Source organism: Ursus americanus, chromosome 18, assembly GCF_024610735.1.
Source record: "Ursus americanus isolate L20-20 chromosome 18, mUrsAme1.1.p, whole genome shotgun sequence".
Taxonomy (NCBI): domain Eukaryota; kingdom Metazoa; phylum Chordata; class Mammalia; order Carnivora; family Ursidae; genus Ursus; species Ursus americanus.
Window position 1 is genome coordinate 11,829,575 of NC_142144.1, and position 20,037 is coordinate 11,849,611.

The 20,037-nt window shown below is 35.8% G+C and overlaps 1 protein-coding gene across 4 annotated transcripts in view; it reads left to right on the forward strand.

Moving 5' to 3' along the window:
* Positions 1–957: 957 nt before the first annotated feature.
* RC3H2 (ring finger and CCCH-type domains 2) overlaps positions 958–20,037 on the forward strand; it is a 47,916-nt gene continuing 28,836 nt past the window's right edge. For 3 of the 4 annotated variants that reach the window (XM_045791002.2, XM_045791004.2, XM_045791005.2), the window contains exons 1-5: positions 959–1,315; positions 7,526–7,822; positions 10,162–10,279; positions 12,470–12,703; positions 19,239–19,414. In XM_045791002.2, coding sequence (XP_045646958.1) covers positions 7,592–7,822; positions 10,162–10,279; positions 12,470–12,703; positions 19,239–19,414 — 759 coding nt within the window. In that variant the 5' untranslated portion in view covers positions 959–1,315; positions 7,526–7,591. Of the gene's footprint in view, positions 1,316–7,525; positions 7,823–10,161; positions 10,280–12,469; positions 12,704–19,238; positions 19,415–20,037 lie in introns of all 4 variants that reach the window. The other variant, XM_087869389.1, reaches the window with a different exon arrangement.

Here is a 20,037-nt window from a genome sequence, read left to right on the forward strand (position 1 = left end):
GGGAGTGCCAGGAAATGGAAATTGGGATTATAATTTTCACCGTGATGGTCAGGCCACCTTTGAAAAATCTTAGCAGATTGTCATATACACTGTCCAGTAGAATGAAACAGATACATATATATTTATATACACATATATATTTATATGTAGCTCATTACAGTTTATAAACTACTTGTTCATATGTCTTTTAATTCATAGTGGATTTACTTTCATACATGCCTTTGTTGGACATCTGGTTTCACATTGGAAAGTGCCTTGAATTTAATTACAACTCATAGCCATTTTCTTAATCTGTGTTTTTCAGCTTCTCGGTAACAGAGTACGTAGTATCTGCCTTTTAGGATTATTTTGATGAGTGAAATAAAACTAAAATCAATGGTAAAAATGAAATTTTTATTACCTAACACAGGACCTGGCACATGCTAAGCACTTTGCAAATGCTAATTCCCTTATTTCTCTTACCAATCTGATTCCTCATATATAAAAACATAATTTCTGCTTTACAGTTTGCTGTAAAAAATCCTTCAACAAATATTTATTGAGATATTAATTGAATTTTGATCCCTGCCAGCTTCCAAAGAGTTCAGTTTTCTTTTTAATAAAGAGGTCTGTGTTAGTGCCTGCCAAGCATTTTTTTTTTTTAATAGGGAGATTGCTTGGCAAATATGTGGAGGGATTGAGAGAACAGATCGGTATTTGATTACGGAGAGTGCATAGACTATAATACAGATGTATCAGATTATGCTCAATGGAGACCACTTTTTTCACAAGGGGAGTCAGACGCTGCCTCACACCAGTGTCTAGCAGGTTGGGTCAAGGCGCTGATGAAGGTGCAGGGAGTTTCCCATCAACCCTTTCGGCTTGCCGAGGCCTCCTAATAGCACCTCCCACAGTGCTCCGGGGCTCCCCAGTCACGTGACAGGGGTAGTTAGACTCGACCAGAGGGAAGCTGATGCGCAGTCCAGGTGGCGGGGGCTACTACTCTTTCCTTCCACCTCCTTAACTCCCAGTCCTGCGTGATCTCGCGTGAAAAGGGGAGTATCTTCTCGCGAGAGCTAGGTCGGGATCCCTCCAGGACCGCCTCCGTGGAGAGGAGGAGGAGGAGGAGGAGGCGGAGGCGGAGGGAGGAGGAGGAGGCCCCGTCGCGGCCTCAGCCGCCGCCAACGGGGCTGTCCCTATAGCTCCCGATGGAGTTTGAGGTCGTGAAACCGCCGCCGAGCTCTGCCCCGGCGAGACGAGGCGCCTCCGTCGCCGAGCCGCGCCGCCGCGGGGCTCCCGGGAGCGGCCCTTAGCGACCCCGCCCGGGCCCCCACAGGTAGGGCGGGGGCGGGCACGATGCGGCTTGGGCCCTAGCTCGGGTCCCTAAGTCCCTGGCGGTCGGGCGGGAGACCGGTCTCAGCCCGGGGCCTGTGTGCTGTCGTCGCCGGTGCCCCGAGGGTTGGGAACTGAGGGCCGCACCTGACACTCGGACCGGGCCCGGAGTCCGGGGCCTGCGGAGGCCCCTCTCTCTGGTAGGGCTTTTTCAATACCGAGCTCCCGGCGCAAATGGCCACCTCCCTTCGACACCGGCGGAGGGGAAGCCTTTGACCCCAAAGGAACCCACCCAAGCAAAGGCCAGGGTTCTCTCTCCCATTTCTACACCAGTTGGCAAGAGGGGTTTTGGAGGAGGTCCTCGAAACCAAGCCCTCCCCTAGCTTTTCGGCTTTCTGTCCTGGCGCTTCCCGAGATCCCAGAGCAGGGATGGTGGAGGCGATCTGAGTGGTAAATAGGGACCGCGGCCAAACAATGCCCTGGGAGGGCTTAACCTCCTGGGAGGGAGATGGCCGGACCAGAGTGGTTGCACAGTGGATGTGACGGAGCAATGGCATGAAATACGGCCAGGGAATTCTGCTGTGGCTTTCTTCTTTCCCTCTTTCATTTTTCCTTCTTGGGAAAGCCTCTTAAGGAGACTTCCACCATCTTAGAAGAATGGTAGAAAGCATCTTTGTTTCTCAGAAACAGCTCTACTTTTCTCTGCCCTTAGCTTTCAGGAAGGAAGAACCAGAGTAGCTGTCATTTCCATCCTTCTAATCAGAGAGGAGTTTGAGATACCGGCAGGTAGAACCTTGACACCAAAACAGTCTCAAGTAATCACTGACATAAAGTAGATCTAATCTCGTGATTCCCAGCCTGTTTTATTTTTAAATAACCACCTAGATTCCCTTCTTTTAATTCCTACTCTCTCTTTACCTGGGCCCCTTTTTAATTCCTACTCTCCCCCAAACCGCTGTGATTAGAATGACTTTTTATTACAAATAAAGTGCTTAAGTAATCTTTTTTCCATTTTTTTATTAGTCAAACTATTAAGTTCCCAAAGGAACTTTTGATTAACCTGAGGACGCAAACGTTGCTACACTACACTGATATAATTTCACCCAAAACCAAAGAAACAAATGTTTTAGTTGGCCTGTGCAGCCTTTTCCTAGTTAAATACACAAATTTAGTTAAGGCTTCTTCAAACATTAAGAAAAGTTCATGGATTTTGCCATTATTACCTTCATTTATCTATCTGAAAAGCTACACCACTGTTACAATATCCCTTTTTTGTGGTGTTTACGTCCACATTTAGTTTTTGAAGGAATAGAAGCCATTAAATCCTGACAAATTTTTTATGTTGCTATTTTTGTTAATTTGGAGATTCATGTTTTCCAAATTTTAGAGTTTGGAAAATTGCTAAAAGAACAAAATGTTAAGGGTATATTCCAAACATGTTTAGAAAAAGCAGATGTTAAAATTCAAATTGCCTCCTATTCTTTGAAGATTTAATTGCAGTCATGTTCATTAGTGGATCCTTTGAGTTACTCCTGATCTGTTACTACTGTTGTGTTGACCTGACATATAAGACTTATGTCCTTTGTTCATATGTTTTCATTAATTCACTTTCTGCTTTTGTAATTTGCTATATCTTCCAGTTTGAAAAAGCTAACAAAGATTCCTTTGGGGAGGAAAACATTCTTTTAACACAGAATTTTGTGTTCATAAATAGAACTTCGAAGCTATATGCAGTACCTAAGAATGCTAAATAAACTTATAACAAGGCCTTATTATAATAAGCACTTAAATTGTTTTGGTTGGACTGCGTTGAAGTTTCACTTTCTAGTTATGGAAAAAGGAAGCATGTGGTAAAATAAAGCTAGCTGAAAATTAAAACTAATGTTTTGCATCCAGTCTTGTAACTATTGTTACATCTTTCTGTTTTTCAGGTTTTCTAGTTTTATGAAAACTTCTTAAGTGTAGTTGTGACTTTCACCACAAATTCTTAATAAAAGTTAGTTTTGATTATTACTTTATAATTGTAAGTACTGTGGAGTTGCACTGCCCAATACAAGCCAATAGCCACATGTGGCAATTGAGCACTTGAAATGTGGCTAATGTGAATTGAGATGTGGTATAAATGTAAAATAAAATACACACCAGATTTCAGAGACTTAATGCAAAAAAAAAATAATTTAAGCTACCTTAATAATTTTTTATATTGATTACATGTTGAAAGGATATTTTGGATAAATTGGGTTAAATTATGTTATTAAAATTAATTTCATCTGTTTTCCCTTTTTTAATATGATTACTGGAAAACTTTAACTTACTTGTGGCTCACATTGTGTTTCTATATAGACAGTACCGTTTAAAACAGCACTGCTCTTCTGAGAAATAAATTACCTGAATAAAAGTAGGCTTAGGAAAACCAAAGATTTCCTGACAGACTATCGTCTTGCAGTCAGAATAATCAAAAGGCTAAGGACTTTGTTAATATGAAGGATAAAGTTACCCAGTGGCCATTATTTGATAGGCAGAAGTGAGTAATTAAGTTCTGTCTCAAAAATAAATATTGTTCATGTTTTGTCATCGCTTGAAAAACTTTACTGGATATGCTAATTAAGATAGAAAATTACCCCATTAGTGTTCTACTTGAAGACGTGGGAAGTTAAATCTTATACTGATTAAAAAACGGAGTTTAGCCTCAGAGTGGATTTAAGAAAAAGCTTGAGTCCTATATCTTTCCTAATTTATACTAAAGTCACTTAAAATAGCAGTCTTTAAAACTGTACTTCAGTTCCTTTTCCTCCATTCCCTTTAGTATGTTTGAGTGCTGAGTTTTAGAGTTTGCCGATTATTTCCATCGGTTTTGTTTGCTGTTTTATCAGCTAAGGTCTCAATTGTACCTGATGCTTTAAATATTATTTTTGAAGTCCAAAACTAATTATTTGTGAGGTTTCTGAACTGAGAAGTACTTTTCAGTACTTTTCATTTCAGTAGCTTAAATTCCTCACATGGGTGAACTAAAATGAAAACAATGAATGTCTTAATTAACAGACTTGAGCCTTAATGTTTACATTTTTATGAAGAGAATTGTAAAATACTAGATATTTTTAATTATACAATAGCAAAAGAAGCATAAACTTTATTCTCGCACTTTAAAATCAGGTGACATAGTCCAGAACTGGCTGCATAATGTCATGGTGGACTAGTAATAAAAAATGAAAGTACTTGGCTGGTATGCAGTTTGCTCTTAATAAAGCAATGCATAATTTGCATCATATGAGAGATGTCTTAATTTATTTTACAAGTTTAGTATTCATAACAAGGAACTTATAGCCTAGAAAATTACTTGAGGAAAATCTTTTTAAGGTTGCACCTCTAATGTAGTGTTACTTCTCTGCTTCATCTTGTTGTTCTTCTTCAATTTTATTAATTAGTAACTGAAAGTTACTTAGTTAATACAGGTAATTTAATTAAAATGTTTTTCTTAAATAGTCTATGTATTTAGAGTTGTGGGCTTTTTGTTTTGAGTTTTTTAATCCATTTTACCTCAGTTTGAGATGTTTTGGGAGTATCTTCAGGCTTGATACTTGACTGTTAACTGTAAGTGTTATTAGCAATTTAGACTTCCATAGAGTCAAGTAAGTTACCATGGAATTATTAGTATAAATCTAGAAGTTTTATACATCAGTATATATTCTTAGCTTGCCATGGCTCATTTAGATACTTGTTAAAATAAATTATAAAGACAGTAGGCTATTTATCATTTTTGATTTTTGGTTATAAAAATACTTCCTAGGTAAATGTTTACAAAGTGCCTTTTTTAAAGAAATGAAAGTAAAAAAAAAAAAAGAAATGAAAGTCGCTTTTGCCCTCACGAATTAAACATTTTGGTGGACTATATAAACTGCTTCTGTGTTTTAGATAAAAATTTATTTTGTCTTTATCTTAATTGAGGAATCTAGAATTTATTGGTAATGGTACTGAAGGAAACATTTTTAAAAATCAAACTTTTCTTTATGTTTTATTATATAAGGAGAATTTAGTACATACTTTTCATGTCAGAAAGTTTGACACACAGCAGGAGAATTTGGCAGAATTACTGACAAATTTTGGCAGAATTTTTCTTTTTTTTTTTAAGGTATTAATTTGGTTTCTACTAGAAATCAAACTTTTCAGTATTAATTATATTACAGCATCTGGTGTTTGTAGATGTAGAAACACATGTAGGATATTATAACATGAAACTATCAAATATATTCTGGAGTTTGAAACACTTGAAAACTAACAGGTGAAAGAAAATATGAAAGATAGCAGTTTTATGTTTAGTTCAAACTTTTAACAGCTTCTCTGACCCCCAACTCATTTACTAATGTAAAGCATTTCAGGGTGATCTTGGAAAACGAAATAAGGAAAGAGTATTTGCCGCTAGTTTCCTATTACACAGTGGCTGTGATACCCTAACCCACAAAATTAGTATTTCCAAACAGGTGGCCATTATGAAAAACTAGATGCAGTGCCTTGATAAGTATTTTATCAGTTCAGGTTATTAACTAAATTAGGGCTCTCAGTAGTAGATTTAAGATAAAATGCCTTCTTCCTCAGAGGCCTTTTGCTTGTATAATTCTACAGCCTAGAAAACTGAACATTTCAAATGTTGAATAGTTTCAAGAAGTGATGGGTTTACCTGTTTAGTGCTCATCTCAAAAGTTGGAAGCAGACTAACCAGGTTTAAGATTGATGGCATTAATGGCGTGGCAATATTAAGGATAACAAGTATAAAATAAGTATAACTTGCAAGATTTGGCTAATTTAAAAATAAAGATATTAGATACTTTACATTAGGGCTGTTTGAGGAGAGATTGTACAGAGTGCTTTTTATATAACAAGTGCTGTGATTCATTTACCAAGATATTTTTTGAAACCTTAGTTGTTGTGAACATAAAAGCAAAATAAAGAAATTCTTCATTTGGATGTGGGGATATTGGAGAATCAGTTATATACTTTTCTGTCTTAAATCTGACTGTAGTTTTAAACATCTGATTTCTGTGGAACTAAGATATTTGGGTTGGTAAACATTCTTATGAAATAAAGTAGTGGCTATTTAATTGCCCTAAATACCTAGATTTCTGTTCACCAGAGAGCTTTTGTCAGACTTATGTAAGTTTTGAATTGAAGATATGAAAAATTTGTGAAATGTAGAGTGTTTAAGTTAGGTAGCTAAAGATTTTAAATTAGAGTGCAGTATAGTTTTGATACCAAATATTTTATTTTATTAAAAATCATCGAATGAACATTTTAGTCTTAGGAAAAAGAATTCTGTCATTTTTTTCCATGTGCCTTTTAATCATATGTAAAGATAAAAAATTATATTTTGCTTTTTTTCTGCTTAGAATTCTTAGATGAGAATATTGCTTTATTCTTCCATATCTTGCTCATTGGACCTGACAGTTTGAAGTCGTGTATCTATATATCTCTCTCAGTAAAAGATATGTTTTCAAACATATCAAAAGATAATGTTGTCAAAAGTGTTGTAGGGAGCCACATTCTAGATTTGTAAGACAATTTTTTTTTTAACTTTGGCACTGTATTTCTGTATTTTAAGATTAGCATCTTTTTTTTTCCCCATTTTTGGACAAACTGCTCTATCATCATCCTCTCACATACTTTGATTTTCAGTACCTTTGTTAGCCTCTTAGTCAAATCTTGACCAGAGATTTCCTCTTTTGTGAAGCTGCCAAGTTGAACATATCCTTGACTGACTTGGTCATTCAGGTGGCTGTGTCTTCACACTTGACTCACTACGATATTCTTTGGATCAATAGTTTTCAAGTCCAATAACTCTTAGACATTTTCTTATTTGGGGGTAGTAGCTATCCAAAAACCCAAGCAATCCAAAGTAGTTTGTGTTCCTAAAAATGAAACATGGAAAGTTAATCTACTTATTTGATGTGGCCATTAAGAAAAATACGTAATGATAATCGACTATTATTTGAGCAACCAATATAAATATGTTTAGTTGAGAAGGACACTATTCAGATATTGTTTCTGGACAAAATTTCAGAAAGTTAACAAATTCAGCAAATAGATTTAAAGAAAAAGACATCCAAAACATATAAAATTATTCAGAGTGTTTTAGGTTTCGAAGCTGTGATGGTTGACTTAAGCAGTTAACTCTTAAAAGGTGAATGATATGTGGTTAATTTTTACTTTTGTCCATTTCCAGCTTACAAAACACTACACAGCAAAATAATGATCTGCTAGACTGCTAACCCGAGCATCCAGCTTCACAATGCCTGTGCAGGCAGCTCAATGGACAGAATTTCTGTCCTGTCCAATCTGCTATAATGAATTTGATGAGAATGTGCACAAACCCATCAGTTTAGGTTGTTCACACACTGTTTGCAAGACCTGCTTGAATAAACTTCACCGAAAAGCTTGTCCTTTTGACCAGACTGCCATCAACACAGACATTGATGTGCTTCCTGTCAACTTTGCACTTCTCCAGTTAGTTGGAGCCCAGGTAAGCTTTCAAGATTTTACTAATTTGGTATATGTAATAATTATAGAACTTTGTTCATTAAGGGGTGCAAAGTGTGTCTAGTGATACTTGAGACATCAAAAATATTCAGTGTACCTGATGTCATGATTGTATTCTGCAAAAGATTTTCTTTAGATAATGTCATAAATCCTTATGCAAAACCATAAATTCCATTATAGTTACATATTTGTGTTCAAAGCAGTGATCAACATTTATGTTTAGAAGTGATATTAGTGGATAAGGAACATTTTTAAATAAGCATATTCATTAGGTGATATGAAAAGAAATATAAAAAAAACTTTGGCTAGATATCAACCAACTAGGACCCTCAAATGGAGGTCTTGGAGTTTTTTTTTTTTTTTAACTTCACTTGACTTTCAGAATAATATTACAAATGAGAAAATAAGATCTATTTAGGGATGTATACATAAAAAATCAATTTCCAGAGTATCAGTAACAAATTCTGCACAGTTGTTTATGCTCATATGTTATGAAATTAATATTTCTTGTTTATAATCATTTTACTGAATCAGATCAAGAGCCTGGACTTAAAATAATTTCCATTTAATAAGGGCTTGCTGTATGTTAGGTATGATAGTAAGTATTCAACATCTATTATTACTAATTCTTACCATAGCTCTTCCGATAGTTACTATCCCCATTTTACAGGTGAGGAAGAAGATGAAATTCTGTACATCATGCACTATATATTAAAGCAAGAAAGTAAGGACTTTTCTGATTAATCACTTTTTAGAAAATTCAGTGAATTAAAAAATAGTCCATTCTTCTAGTGTCTTGATATTTGAAGTTTTTCTTTTAAATTTCTTTTCAATGTTCATAATCCAGTTAGACACTGTGAAATCAAGATGCATCTATAATCAATAGTATGTCATAATTGGCAGCAGTTTTTCTTAATGGCCCATAAAATAATGGTGCCTTTTGCAAACAGTGGCATCTGAGATCCATAAATACTGTAAACTCTTTGTAATAATACTAGCTACCTGCCATTTAGCGCCTGCTATGTAGGTCAGGTATTATGTTTGTCATTTATAAATGTCCTCTCAATTGGTCTTTAATAGTCTACAGACCTATACAGTATGATTATTACCTTTAAAGCCCCACCTGCTACAACTGCCTTCGGTCTTTCTGCTTAAGCTATATTGCTTCCTAGCCAATTGTTAAATATGCCAAACATGTTCCCACCTGAGGGATTTTGTAGCGACTGTTATCTTTGCCTAGAATGTTTATTACCTCTCCTCTTTCAAGTCTTTATTCAAATGTCATGATTCTCAAGGAAGCCTATCCTGACCACCCCTGTTAAAATTGCAACCCCTTTCCAGCACTCCCAATCTCCCTTGTCCTTGCCATGTAATTTTTACTGATCACTTTCTGTCATACTACCTATTTATTATGTTTTTTAATTTATCAGCTCCATCCTCTCTTCACGAGAATGTAAGCTCTACAAGGGCAAGAAATTTTGTCTGTTTTGCTCGCTGATAGATGTCTAATGCCCAAAACTGTGTTTGGAGCATGTTAAGTACTCCATAAACAAATATTTGTTGGATTAAATTGAATTTTCATAGTGGCAGTATGAAATAGGGATTTTCTTCTCCATTTTCAGATAGGAAAACCATGAGTTGGAGCAGTTAAGTGATTTACTCAAGATCACTCATAGAAGTGGCAAAGCTGCAGTTTATGCCCAAGTTTTGACCTTTTATTAAGAGTACTGTGTCTTGGGGCTCCTAGGTGGCTCAGTCAGTTGAGCGTCTGACTTTCAATCTCAGGTCTTGATCTCCGAGTCGTGAGTTCAAGTCCCTACTTAAAAAAAAAAAAAAATACAGTGTGCTTCTATTTTACAAAAAGGGGACAGACCATTATCATATCAACAAATATAATAAAATTATATAGTGAAAAGGTGCTAAGTACTTTTTTCCCTAGTTATTTGAAATATTTTTTTAAAAGTTGCAAAAAATAGCTGTAATACAGAGAACCTGTATAGCTTTCTGCAACTTCCCCTAATGTTAACATCTGTCAAAATTGTAGCATAGTTATCAAGCTTAGGAAATTAACGTTGATACAATATTAATAACTACTTGCTGTTTTTTCCATTTATTAATACACTGAGCCCCTGCTATTAAATATGGTAACCTTGGTTCTTGGAAAGTAGTTTGGCTAGGTGTTTGGCTTTAATTTTACTTAAACTACCTTGATGTATTGTCTCTGTATTATAATTTTATACTCACCAAGATTATTTTCAGTTATATAAATAACAGTTCCATGAGCTAGATGCATGTATTTCCTCAATTTTTCTTTGTTTTTAGGTACCAGATCATCAGTCAATAAAGTTAAGTAATCTAGGTGAGAACAAACACTATGAGGTTGCAAAGAAATGTGTTGAGGATTTGGCACTCTACTTGAAACCACTAAGTGGCGGTAAAGGTAAGTTCATAAAAGTCTTTTTACTGGTGAGCAGGATTTGGTAATACATTTACTTTGAAAGACTTGATGTTGATACCCTGTTAAATAATTTTGAGTTTTAAAAGTTTGGACAGTTCTTGGAAAGTTTTTTATGGTGAGCATTATTTTTATTTTCTGAAAATAACCAACATTGTTACTATTTTAAGAATTCATCAGACACTATATGTTGAGATTTCTACAGTTTGTATTCATTAAAATAATAGTGCTATAGCAGAATATTAATTTTAATAAGTCCTACTAAGACAATTGCGTGTATTGATTCAATCATTCATTCAGTTTTGTTGAGCACTTATCGTGATTAGGGCCCCTGCCTTCATAGAGCCCACAGTCTATTGGGGGTGATAAGCATGTAAGTGCAATAAATTATTTTAAGTGTTATGACAGAAACGGAGTTCTATTTTGTTCATCACCACCCACCCAGTGACCCACATATCATAGATGAATCAATCAAGTATTTATTTTATACCTGCTCTGTGCTGTGAACTGTTGAATATTGAGGACATAGTGATTTCCTTGAGAAACAGCCTGTCTTCCTCATTCATTTAATCATTCGTTTATTGAACAGATATCTAACAAGCATGTACTAAGTGCTGGGCACTATTTTGGTATTTGGCATACATGAATAAAATGCTTGCCCTCATAGCCCTTATGTTTTAGAAAAGGGAGAAAGTATAATAAATGATAAACATAATAAAAAGTTATATAGTATGTTACAATTGATAATTATTACGGAAGTATAGTAATACATTTAGAGGGATCAGAAATGTCAGGGTGAGGGGACAAGGGCAGGTTGCAATTTTACAAAAGGTGGTTAGTGTAGGACTCATTAAGAAGGTAGCTTCTAAACTTGAGATGAAAGAGGTGAGATAGTTAGCCGTGTAGGTTCCTGGGAAAAGAGTGTTCCAGAGAGGCAGTAAGGATGGAGCACCTGGGTGGCACAGTCAGTTAAGTGTCCAACCCTTGGTTTCGGCTCAGGTTGTGATCTCAGGGTCCTGATACCAAGCCCCGCATCAGGCTCTGTGCTCAGCATAGAGTCTGCTTGGGATCCCTCGTACTCTTTCTCTCTCAAATAAATAAATCTTAAAAAAAAAAAAAAAGACTGTTCCTGAGAGGCAGAAGCAAAGTCCCCAAGGCATGCCAATATCTTCAAAGAACAATAATAGGAGAGTGTGCCTGGAGCAGTGTGAGTGAGGGGGAGAGCAGCAGAACCTGATCGTGTACGTGGTGAATGTAGATAGAGAAGAAAACAAAAACTGGGCCCTTTAACATTAAGTCAGGAAGAAAAGATGAAATCAGAAAAGAAGACGTGGAATAAAACGAAAGAAGAAAAGCAAGAGGATGGAGTGTTCTGGAAGCCAAGTAAAGAAAGCGTTTAAAGGAATTAGGAGTGGTTATCTGTGTTGAGGGCTGTTGAAAGGTAAAGTAAGGTAAGGACTGAGAATTGACCATTGACTTAGCAAAGTAGAGGTAATTGTCATGACAAGCAGTTTTGATGAAGTGATAGTAGCAACAACTTGATTGGAGTAGGTTTTAAAGATTGTGACGCAAGGAATTTGGAGATAGTGAATATAGATAATTCTAGAGAATTTGCTACAAAAGAGAAGAAAGGAATGGGGCAGAGCTGGTAGGCAAAGAAGGATGAATGAAAAGATTTATTTATAAGATGGATGAAATAACAGCATGCTTGTTTTTATTGTATGCTAATGGAAGCGATCAAACAGAAAGGGAAGAAGTAATGATGTGGGAGACAGGAAAGAATTGCTGGAGCGTATCCTTGAGTCAGGAAAAGGGATTATGATCTAAGAGCTTGCCATAAAGTTGTATTTCTAAACATCATCTATACAATAAAATTAGAACTGTTATTAATCATTACTTTTGATTAAACTTTTCATTAATAAACTGGATGGAGAAGAGACTGAGTAAACCCAAAGTACTCTCTCTCGAGGGGCACATGGAACCCAGAGAACAAGATACCTAAATAAAATTTGAAGTAACTGCAAATTAGACTTCAATAAACAGATTCAGAATATTCTTGTTAAAACAGTGGAAGGACTCATTACAAATTATGGCTTCATAGTTAAGTATGGGTAATGAAAATTAACTTGTCTTATTTAATTGAAGAAACTTTACTTTCTTTCCTTTTTCTTAAAGGTGTAGCTAGTTTGAACCAGAGTGCACTGAGCCGTCCAATGCAAAGGAAACTGGTGACACTTGTAAACTGTCAACTGGTGGAGGAAGAAGGTCGTGTCAGGGCCATGCGAGCAGCCCGTTCACTCGGAGAAAGAACTGTAACAGAACTAATATTACAGCACCAGAATCCCCAGCAATTATCTGCCAACCTGTGGGCTGCTGTCAGGGCTCGAGGATGCCAATTTCTAGGGCCAGGTAGGATAGATCACTATCTTGTCTCTCTTACTGACTACCAGGGCGAGAGGATGCCAATTTCTAGAGTTAGCTGAGAATCCCCAGACTCAACCCATCTTTATGTATACATACAAATCTTCACATAATTAAAGATAAACCAGTTTTGTAATCATAATCTATGTGATAGTGCTGTAACATTTTAGAATAAATTCCTCATTTAATCTTTAGCAGCCTTTAAAAGAAGTGACACAGATCTACTTTTACAATTTAAAAAACTGAGTTAGAGAGGCCTAAGATGGTATAGGTAGTAAGGAAAGGAAAGTAAAGTTTTTTTGTTTTTTGGGTTTTTTTAATGAAAAAAAATTAAAAATTGTCTTGAAAACTTGGAAAACAGAAATTACAAAAAGAATCACTGGGGATGATGCCTTCATAGTTATTACCGTCTACATTCTATTTAAAAAATCTTTACCTATACCAAGGTTGTAAATGAAGTGCACTTCTCTGTTACCTTTTAGAAGCTTTATTGTTTTACCTTTCTGATTTTAGAACTACAGTCAGGTATACCGGATTTTGTGTGTGAGTGTGTGTGAAGGAAGCTTTTTAAATAAGTGCCATTGGGACAACTGAATAGACATGTGGAAAAAGATAAAATTGGATATATTTCTTATACACCATAGCTACTTAAATTCCAAGTAGGTCATAAATACTTGTTACTAAAAAATACTATCATACAACTAATAAAGAATGCAAGAGTGAATTTTTCTATGACTTAGTATAGGAAACACTTTTTTTTTTTTACTCCAAATCCAGAAGCAGTAATAGAAAAGACTGATATATAACTAAATATTTGTTAATTGCATCACAGAAAATATCAGCAAAGTAAAAAAATGACAAACTTAGAAAAATGTTTGTATTCTGTCACAAAGGACTAATATAACTACAATGTAAGATACTTCTAAAAACTCAGAAAAAGGGGGCGCCTGGGTGGCACAGTGGTTAAGCGCCTGCCTTCGGCTCAGGGCGTGATCCCGGCGTTCTGGGATCGAGCCCCACATCAGGCTCCTCTGCTATGAGCCTGCTTCTTCCTCTCCCACTCCCCCTGCTTGTGTTCCCTCTCTCGCTGGCTGTCTCTCTCTGTCAAATAAATAAATAAAATTAAAAAAAAAATAAAAAATAAAAACTCAGAAAAAGATACCAACCACCCAGTTGAAAATTTGGCAAAAAATATGAACAGAAAACGCAGGAGAAAAAGTAACGTAAACGGCCTTCAAACATATAAAACGTATTCAGTGTTTCTCATATCAAGAGAAATATTCACAAAAATTATATTGACCATTTCTCATGTATCAGATTGGCAGAATTCAAAAGTTTGACAGTGTATTTTGTCGTCAGGGCTGTGGGAAAACAGGTAGCTTTCATCCAGTAATGGCGGGAGTACTAAGTGGTACACATTTTAAAGAGAGGTATTCTGCAACATCTACCAAAATCACCTACGCACTTATTCTTTGGCCTAACAGTTCCATTTCTATGAATCTATCGCAAAGATACAGCAGAAAACACAGAACGCATAGTTATTTTTTTTTAAGTTTTTATTTAATCTGTACATCCAACGTGGGGCTCAGACTCACAACCCTGAGGATAAGAGTTGCGTGGTCTTCCGACTAAGCCAGCCAGGCACCCCCAGAATGCAGAATACAAAGCACTATTTGTAACAGCAAACATCTGGAAACAACCTGAATGTCTATGAAGAAGAGACTTGTTTAATAAACTGGTATATCCTTCCAGTGGAGTACTCTGCACCTGTTGAAAGGAATGAGGAAGATGTATATGTTCTGCTAGGGTATGATCTCTATATATGTTAGGTTAAAAAAAAAAAAAAAAGCAAAAGGGGCACGTGACTGACTCAGTCAGTAGAGCATGGGACTCTTGATCTCAGCGTCATGAGTTTAAGCCCCATGTTGGGTATAGACCTTTAAAAAAGAAAATAAATAAAACAAAACAGGTATGCCTAGGTGGCTCATTTGGTTAAGCGTCTGCCTTTGACTCAGGTCGTTTTCCCAGCCAAGCCCCGCATGAGGCTCCCTGCTCAGTGGGGAGCCTATTTCTCCCTCTCCCTCTGCGGCTCCCCCTGCTTGTGCTCTCGCTCTGTCAAATAAATACATAAAATCTTTAAAAACAAGAACAAAAAGTGCAGAATAGTGTGCTTACTATAGTATTTTTTATCTAAGGGAGAGAGATATAACCATTGGCTGTGTTTATTTATATTTTCCAAAAGAAACAATGGTAGGAGAAATTTAAAAGTAATAAACTTATATAGAGGAAGGAGGAACCAAGAGAAGGCAGACCAGGACAGAACTAGACCTCATTGAATGTACCTTGTTTTATATTTGGGACCCATGTAAATGTTTTATGTAATTATAAAACAATTTTTAGTAAAAATAGATTTTTAAAATTTAATTAAAAAGAGTAAGACAAAACAATATCTAAACACAAAAAAGCTGAAACATACATTAAGTTGGTAGCATATTCATCAGGAATGAATTATTGCAGGTGACTTTGGAACACAGTGTTTTGATTTTTATATCCCTCATGGGATATATAATCCTAAGGTAGATTCAGGCACACAGTAAGATAAAGCAAGTAATTAATTATGTTAATGCCATCAGGAACCAAGATTTTCAGCATTTAAAGAAAAAGATACAAGTATGAACTCAAAGAATTTATGTAAAAATCTTTTTAGTCTTGCATTTGAATTGTCAATGTAAGTACAACTCATTTACTCTTCTTTCTCTAAAAATGTCTATTCCTAAGATCTCTCCACTGAAAGAGCTTAGAAGCAAAGATAGCACCCAGATTATGACTCTTAATAAATACCATTGCCCACTAAAAAGAAGCAGGGCTCTTTAGTCTTTCGATAAATGCCATATTCCAGTTCTAGGGTACGGAAGGACAAGTTAAGCCTGGGAATTCTTGGGCTAGAAAGCAAAAAACCTATCAGAGATGATTGACATCTTGTCAGAATTAGAAGTAAATTTGAAAGGGCTTCCACTGGACGTGAGTGGCGGTTTAAACATCAAAATGAATAACGACTATAGTAGGATTGAAACATAAAATATATGAAAATCCGTGATTTTGTAATGATGGTACAGGAAAAATCGATTATCTTTGGCAGTTGCTAAATAATGCCAACACATTATTCTAGAAATTGCAAAAAAGTAGAATAAAAGTGAAGCATGTTTTTTCTGCCTTTCCTTACAAACTGTTTTCAAGGACAGTTTCTTAGGGTGTTGAGTGTAGCTTCCTCTTTTAGCAAAATTCCAGCTAATAAATTTAGGAAAAGAGTGTCAAAACTAGAAAAATCACACATTTACAACCTCATATGAATTAGTGGGTCTACACAAGAACTATTAGTAGCTGTTAAAACCATTAGATGTAAGGTTGCTGGGAAAATTTACTATAGATGCATGAGGCCTGAACCCACTGATCATTACTAAACCCACTAACATTATTAAAAGTGAGACAACTGGGCCTTAAGTATCTCCTGATGTAATATACGGAATAATAAGTATGCTTGGCAGAAAAAGAAACAAAACCTCAAAAAAACAAAAATTCATTCTGAATCTAAGCAAGCCTATAGTTTATGTGAAATAAGGAGGATAAATGAACATATTTAGAAAGACTATAAGCACAAAATTAGCCACATCAGGAATGTGGGGAATTGTTTAGAAAAATGATTGTTTCTTCAAAAAAATCAGAGAAAAACTGAATTTTCTATGAAATGGGTGGTGGGAAAGTGGTATAGTTTTTTTTTTTTTTAAGCCTAAACGCGTATTAGCCAAAAGCAATGTATGGACTTTATTTGGATATTATTAAAGAAGCCAACTGTAAGAAGAAATTTTTGAGACAGTGGGAAAAAATTCAACGTGGACTGGATATTAGATGATAGTAAGGATATATATTACTTTCTTAAAATGTGATAATGGTATAAAATTTTTTTCAAAGTCCTTATGTGTTAGAAATACATAATGAATTATTTAAGGGTGAAATGCTATGTTGGCTGGTATTTATATCAAAACACTCCAGCCAAAGCAAACTGGAAAAGTGGGTAGGAACTGGCAACAGCTATCTTATGGGTTCATGTGATCTCTACTTTTATGTATGTTGAAAATTTTCCATAATACAAAGTTAAGTTGAAAAGTAATTTTAAAAATCCACATTTACATGTAATTTAAGAATGCTGCCTTTGGATGTTTCCTCCTTGTTTATTTACCTGACCCAAGGAGCACTAGACTAGGTATCAAATATCCTTTGTTCTACCACTCAACAACAAAAAGACAATACAATGTAAAAAAATGGACCAAGGGCATGAATAGACATTTCTCCAAAGAAGGTGCACAGACGGCCAAAAAGCACTTGAAAAGATTCTCAGCATCATTAGTCATTAAGGAACTGCAAAAAAAATCATATGAGATACCACTTCACACCAGCTAGGTTTGCCATAATCTAAAATATGGAAAGAGAGTTGGTGAGGATGTGGGTGAAACTTGGGAAGCAGAGTGGTGCAGCCTTTGTGGAAAACGATTTGGCTGTTCCTCTGAAAGTCAGGGTTACCATATGACCCAGCAGTCCCACTCCTTGCATATATACCCCAAAGAACTGAAAACAGGGATTCAAACTAATACTGTACACCAGTGTTCACAGCAGCATTCGTCACAATGGCGCAAAGGTGGAAGCAGTCCACATGGGCATAAGCTGATGAATGGATAACCAGATGTGCTTTGTCTATAAATATATTATTATTCAGCCACAGAAAGAATTGAAATATATAAAATATTTTCCTTTCTATATAAAGTCAGCATAAAAATTTAAAAAGGATTGAAATTGATGTATGCTACAGTGTAGGTGAACTTCAATAATATTATGTTAAGTGAAAAGCCAGAAAAAAGGTCACATATTCTATGATTCCATGTATTTGAAGCATCCGCAAAGGTAAATCCATAGAACCAGACTGCAGACTAGTGGTTGCCAGAGGCTGGGTTTAGAGGCTCTGGGGAGTGACTGCGTAATGGCTATAGGTTTCCTAGATAGACCGGATGGTTGTTCATGTGAATTATATACTCTAAAATGGTTAATTTTATATAAAGTTTACCTCAAATTTTTTAAAAAGTCCCTGTTGCAAGTAGTTTTGATACTAACTAGTTGTGAACCTTGACCTCAGTGCCTCACTTGAAAAAGGGTTCAGTTTTTAATCCAGATTCTGGATGAACTCTCAGCTCTTAAGTTCCACTGTTTTGAGAACCAATGCACTTTTAACTTTTAATTTTAAAATAGTTTCAGTTTTACCCCAAAGTTGCAAGAATGATGCAGAGAATTCCTGTACACTCTTTATCTACATTCATTAGTTTTTAATATCTTGTTATATTTGTTATGTTATTTGCCCTTTTCCTCTTTTCTGAACCATTTGAGAACAGGTTGCATATTTCAGTGCTCCTTTATCCCTTTATACTTCAATGTATTTCCTAAAAACAAGGATGCTGTCTTACGTAACAACAGTATGTTCACCAAACTCAGCAAATTTAACTTACATACCATACTAAAATCTAGTTCGTATTCCAGTTTTGTCAGTTATTCCAAAAATGTGTTTAATGGAATTTATTTTCTTTCAGAAAACAGTCCAGGCCAGGATCATTTATTCTATTTATTTGTCATTTCTTTTTAGTCTTTTTTAATCTGAAATCATTCTTCAGCCCTTCTTTGTCTGATGTTGGTATTCTTGAAGAATACAGGCAGTTATTTTTTTTTAAAAGATGTTATTTATTTATTAGAGAAAGCGCATACATGAGCAGAAGGGAGAGGGAGAAGCAGGCTCCCTGCTGAGCCAGGAGCCCTATGTGGGGCTTGATCCTAGGACCCCTGGGATCATGACCTGAGCCAAAGGCAGACTCTTAACCAAGTGAGCCACCCAGGCGCCCCTACAGCAGTTACTTTACAAAAAATTCCTTAATTTGAGTTTGTCTGATATTCCCTCATAATTAGATTCAGATTATACTGTATACATCCCTGGCTACAAAACAACATAAATTAATACCTTCTTTAGGCATTGCATCCACAGGCTAAATTCACTTTAAAATCATGTGCAAAATTGTTGTCAGGCAAAATAACAGTCTCACGCATTAAAGAGCAATTACCATTTACCATAAGGCTACTTTGTGTTTTTTATGTGTTACTTAATATGTCAGAGTATCTCCTGTATTTTGTAAATGAGGATTTTTTCTTAGTACTATAACATTGTTATGTAGTTGATTATTAAATACCTGCAGAAGATAGGTTTTAAGTTTTGTTGACTTGTTTTCTGAATGGTTGTTTAGTAAAAATTATATTTTATTTGATTGTTTTTTAAGTAAACCGTATTTTTGTATGTGTGATGTCCCCTTTTTGTGCTAATGAAATATAGACAGTGGATAATGGACCGCCATGAACTAATACTCAAAGATGTCTGACAGACATGATCTCCAGGGTTTCTCATTTATTGTGAATGCATGTTCCTTACTTCTAGCTATGCAAGAAGAGGCCTTGAAGCTGGTGTTGCTAGCATTAGAAGATGGTTCTGCTCTCTCAAGGAAAGTACTGGTACTTTTTGTTGTGCAAAGACTAGAACCAAGATTTCCTCAGGCATCAAAAACAAGTATTGGTCATGTTGTGCAACTACTGTATCGAGCTTCATGTTTTAAGGTAAGTAGCATGCAACCATCTAGACATTACATGCCTGTGTATGAGACAGAGGCTTTCTAAAATGGGTGTTACCTGGTCTAGGGTCTCCAGGAATGCAGAATGCTTCCAAGAGTTGAAAGGAAACTTTGTTTTTCTTCTGCATTGCTTGCATCTGTGATACTACCTATTGGGAATAAACATATGTGAAGGTGTCAGTAACACAAAACAGAGCATAAGGAAATAGTTTGGTAAACTTGACTCTCGGGATAATGAAGTAGACTAAAGAAGTCTAATTCAAATGAATTTCCCATCTTAAAATGGAAAACTACATAAAAGTACGTAAAAGTTGGTAAATGTTTCAATTTCCCATTATTACTTTAATTTTATTCCCTGTTGCGATTAGATTATAACCTTTAATCTGAAGATAGCCTATAATGTTGCCTTCAGGACAAGAGAATGAAAAGTTGAGGTATTTGCCCCACTTTGCATTTAGGAGGTGTGATTTTTTTGTGTTCTGTTGTGGAGAAGACAGAAAAACCCCAAGATATTTAGAAATGTGGTTTCATTGTCTTATAGACTTGTGGGTAGTTAGAGATACTGAGGGAGGTGGAAAGTAGGCTGAATCCTTGAAAGTTCCTGCATGT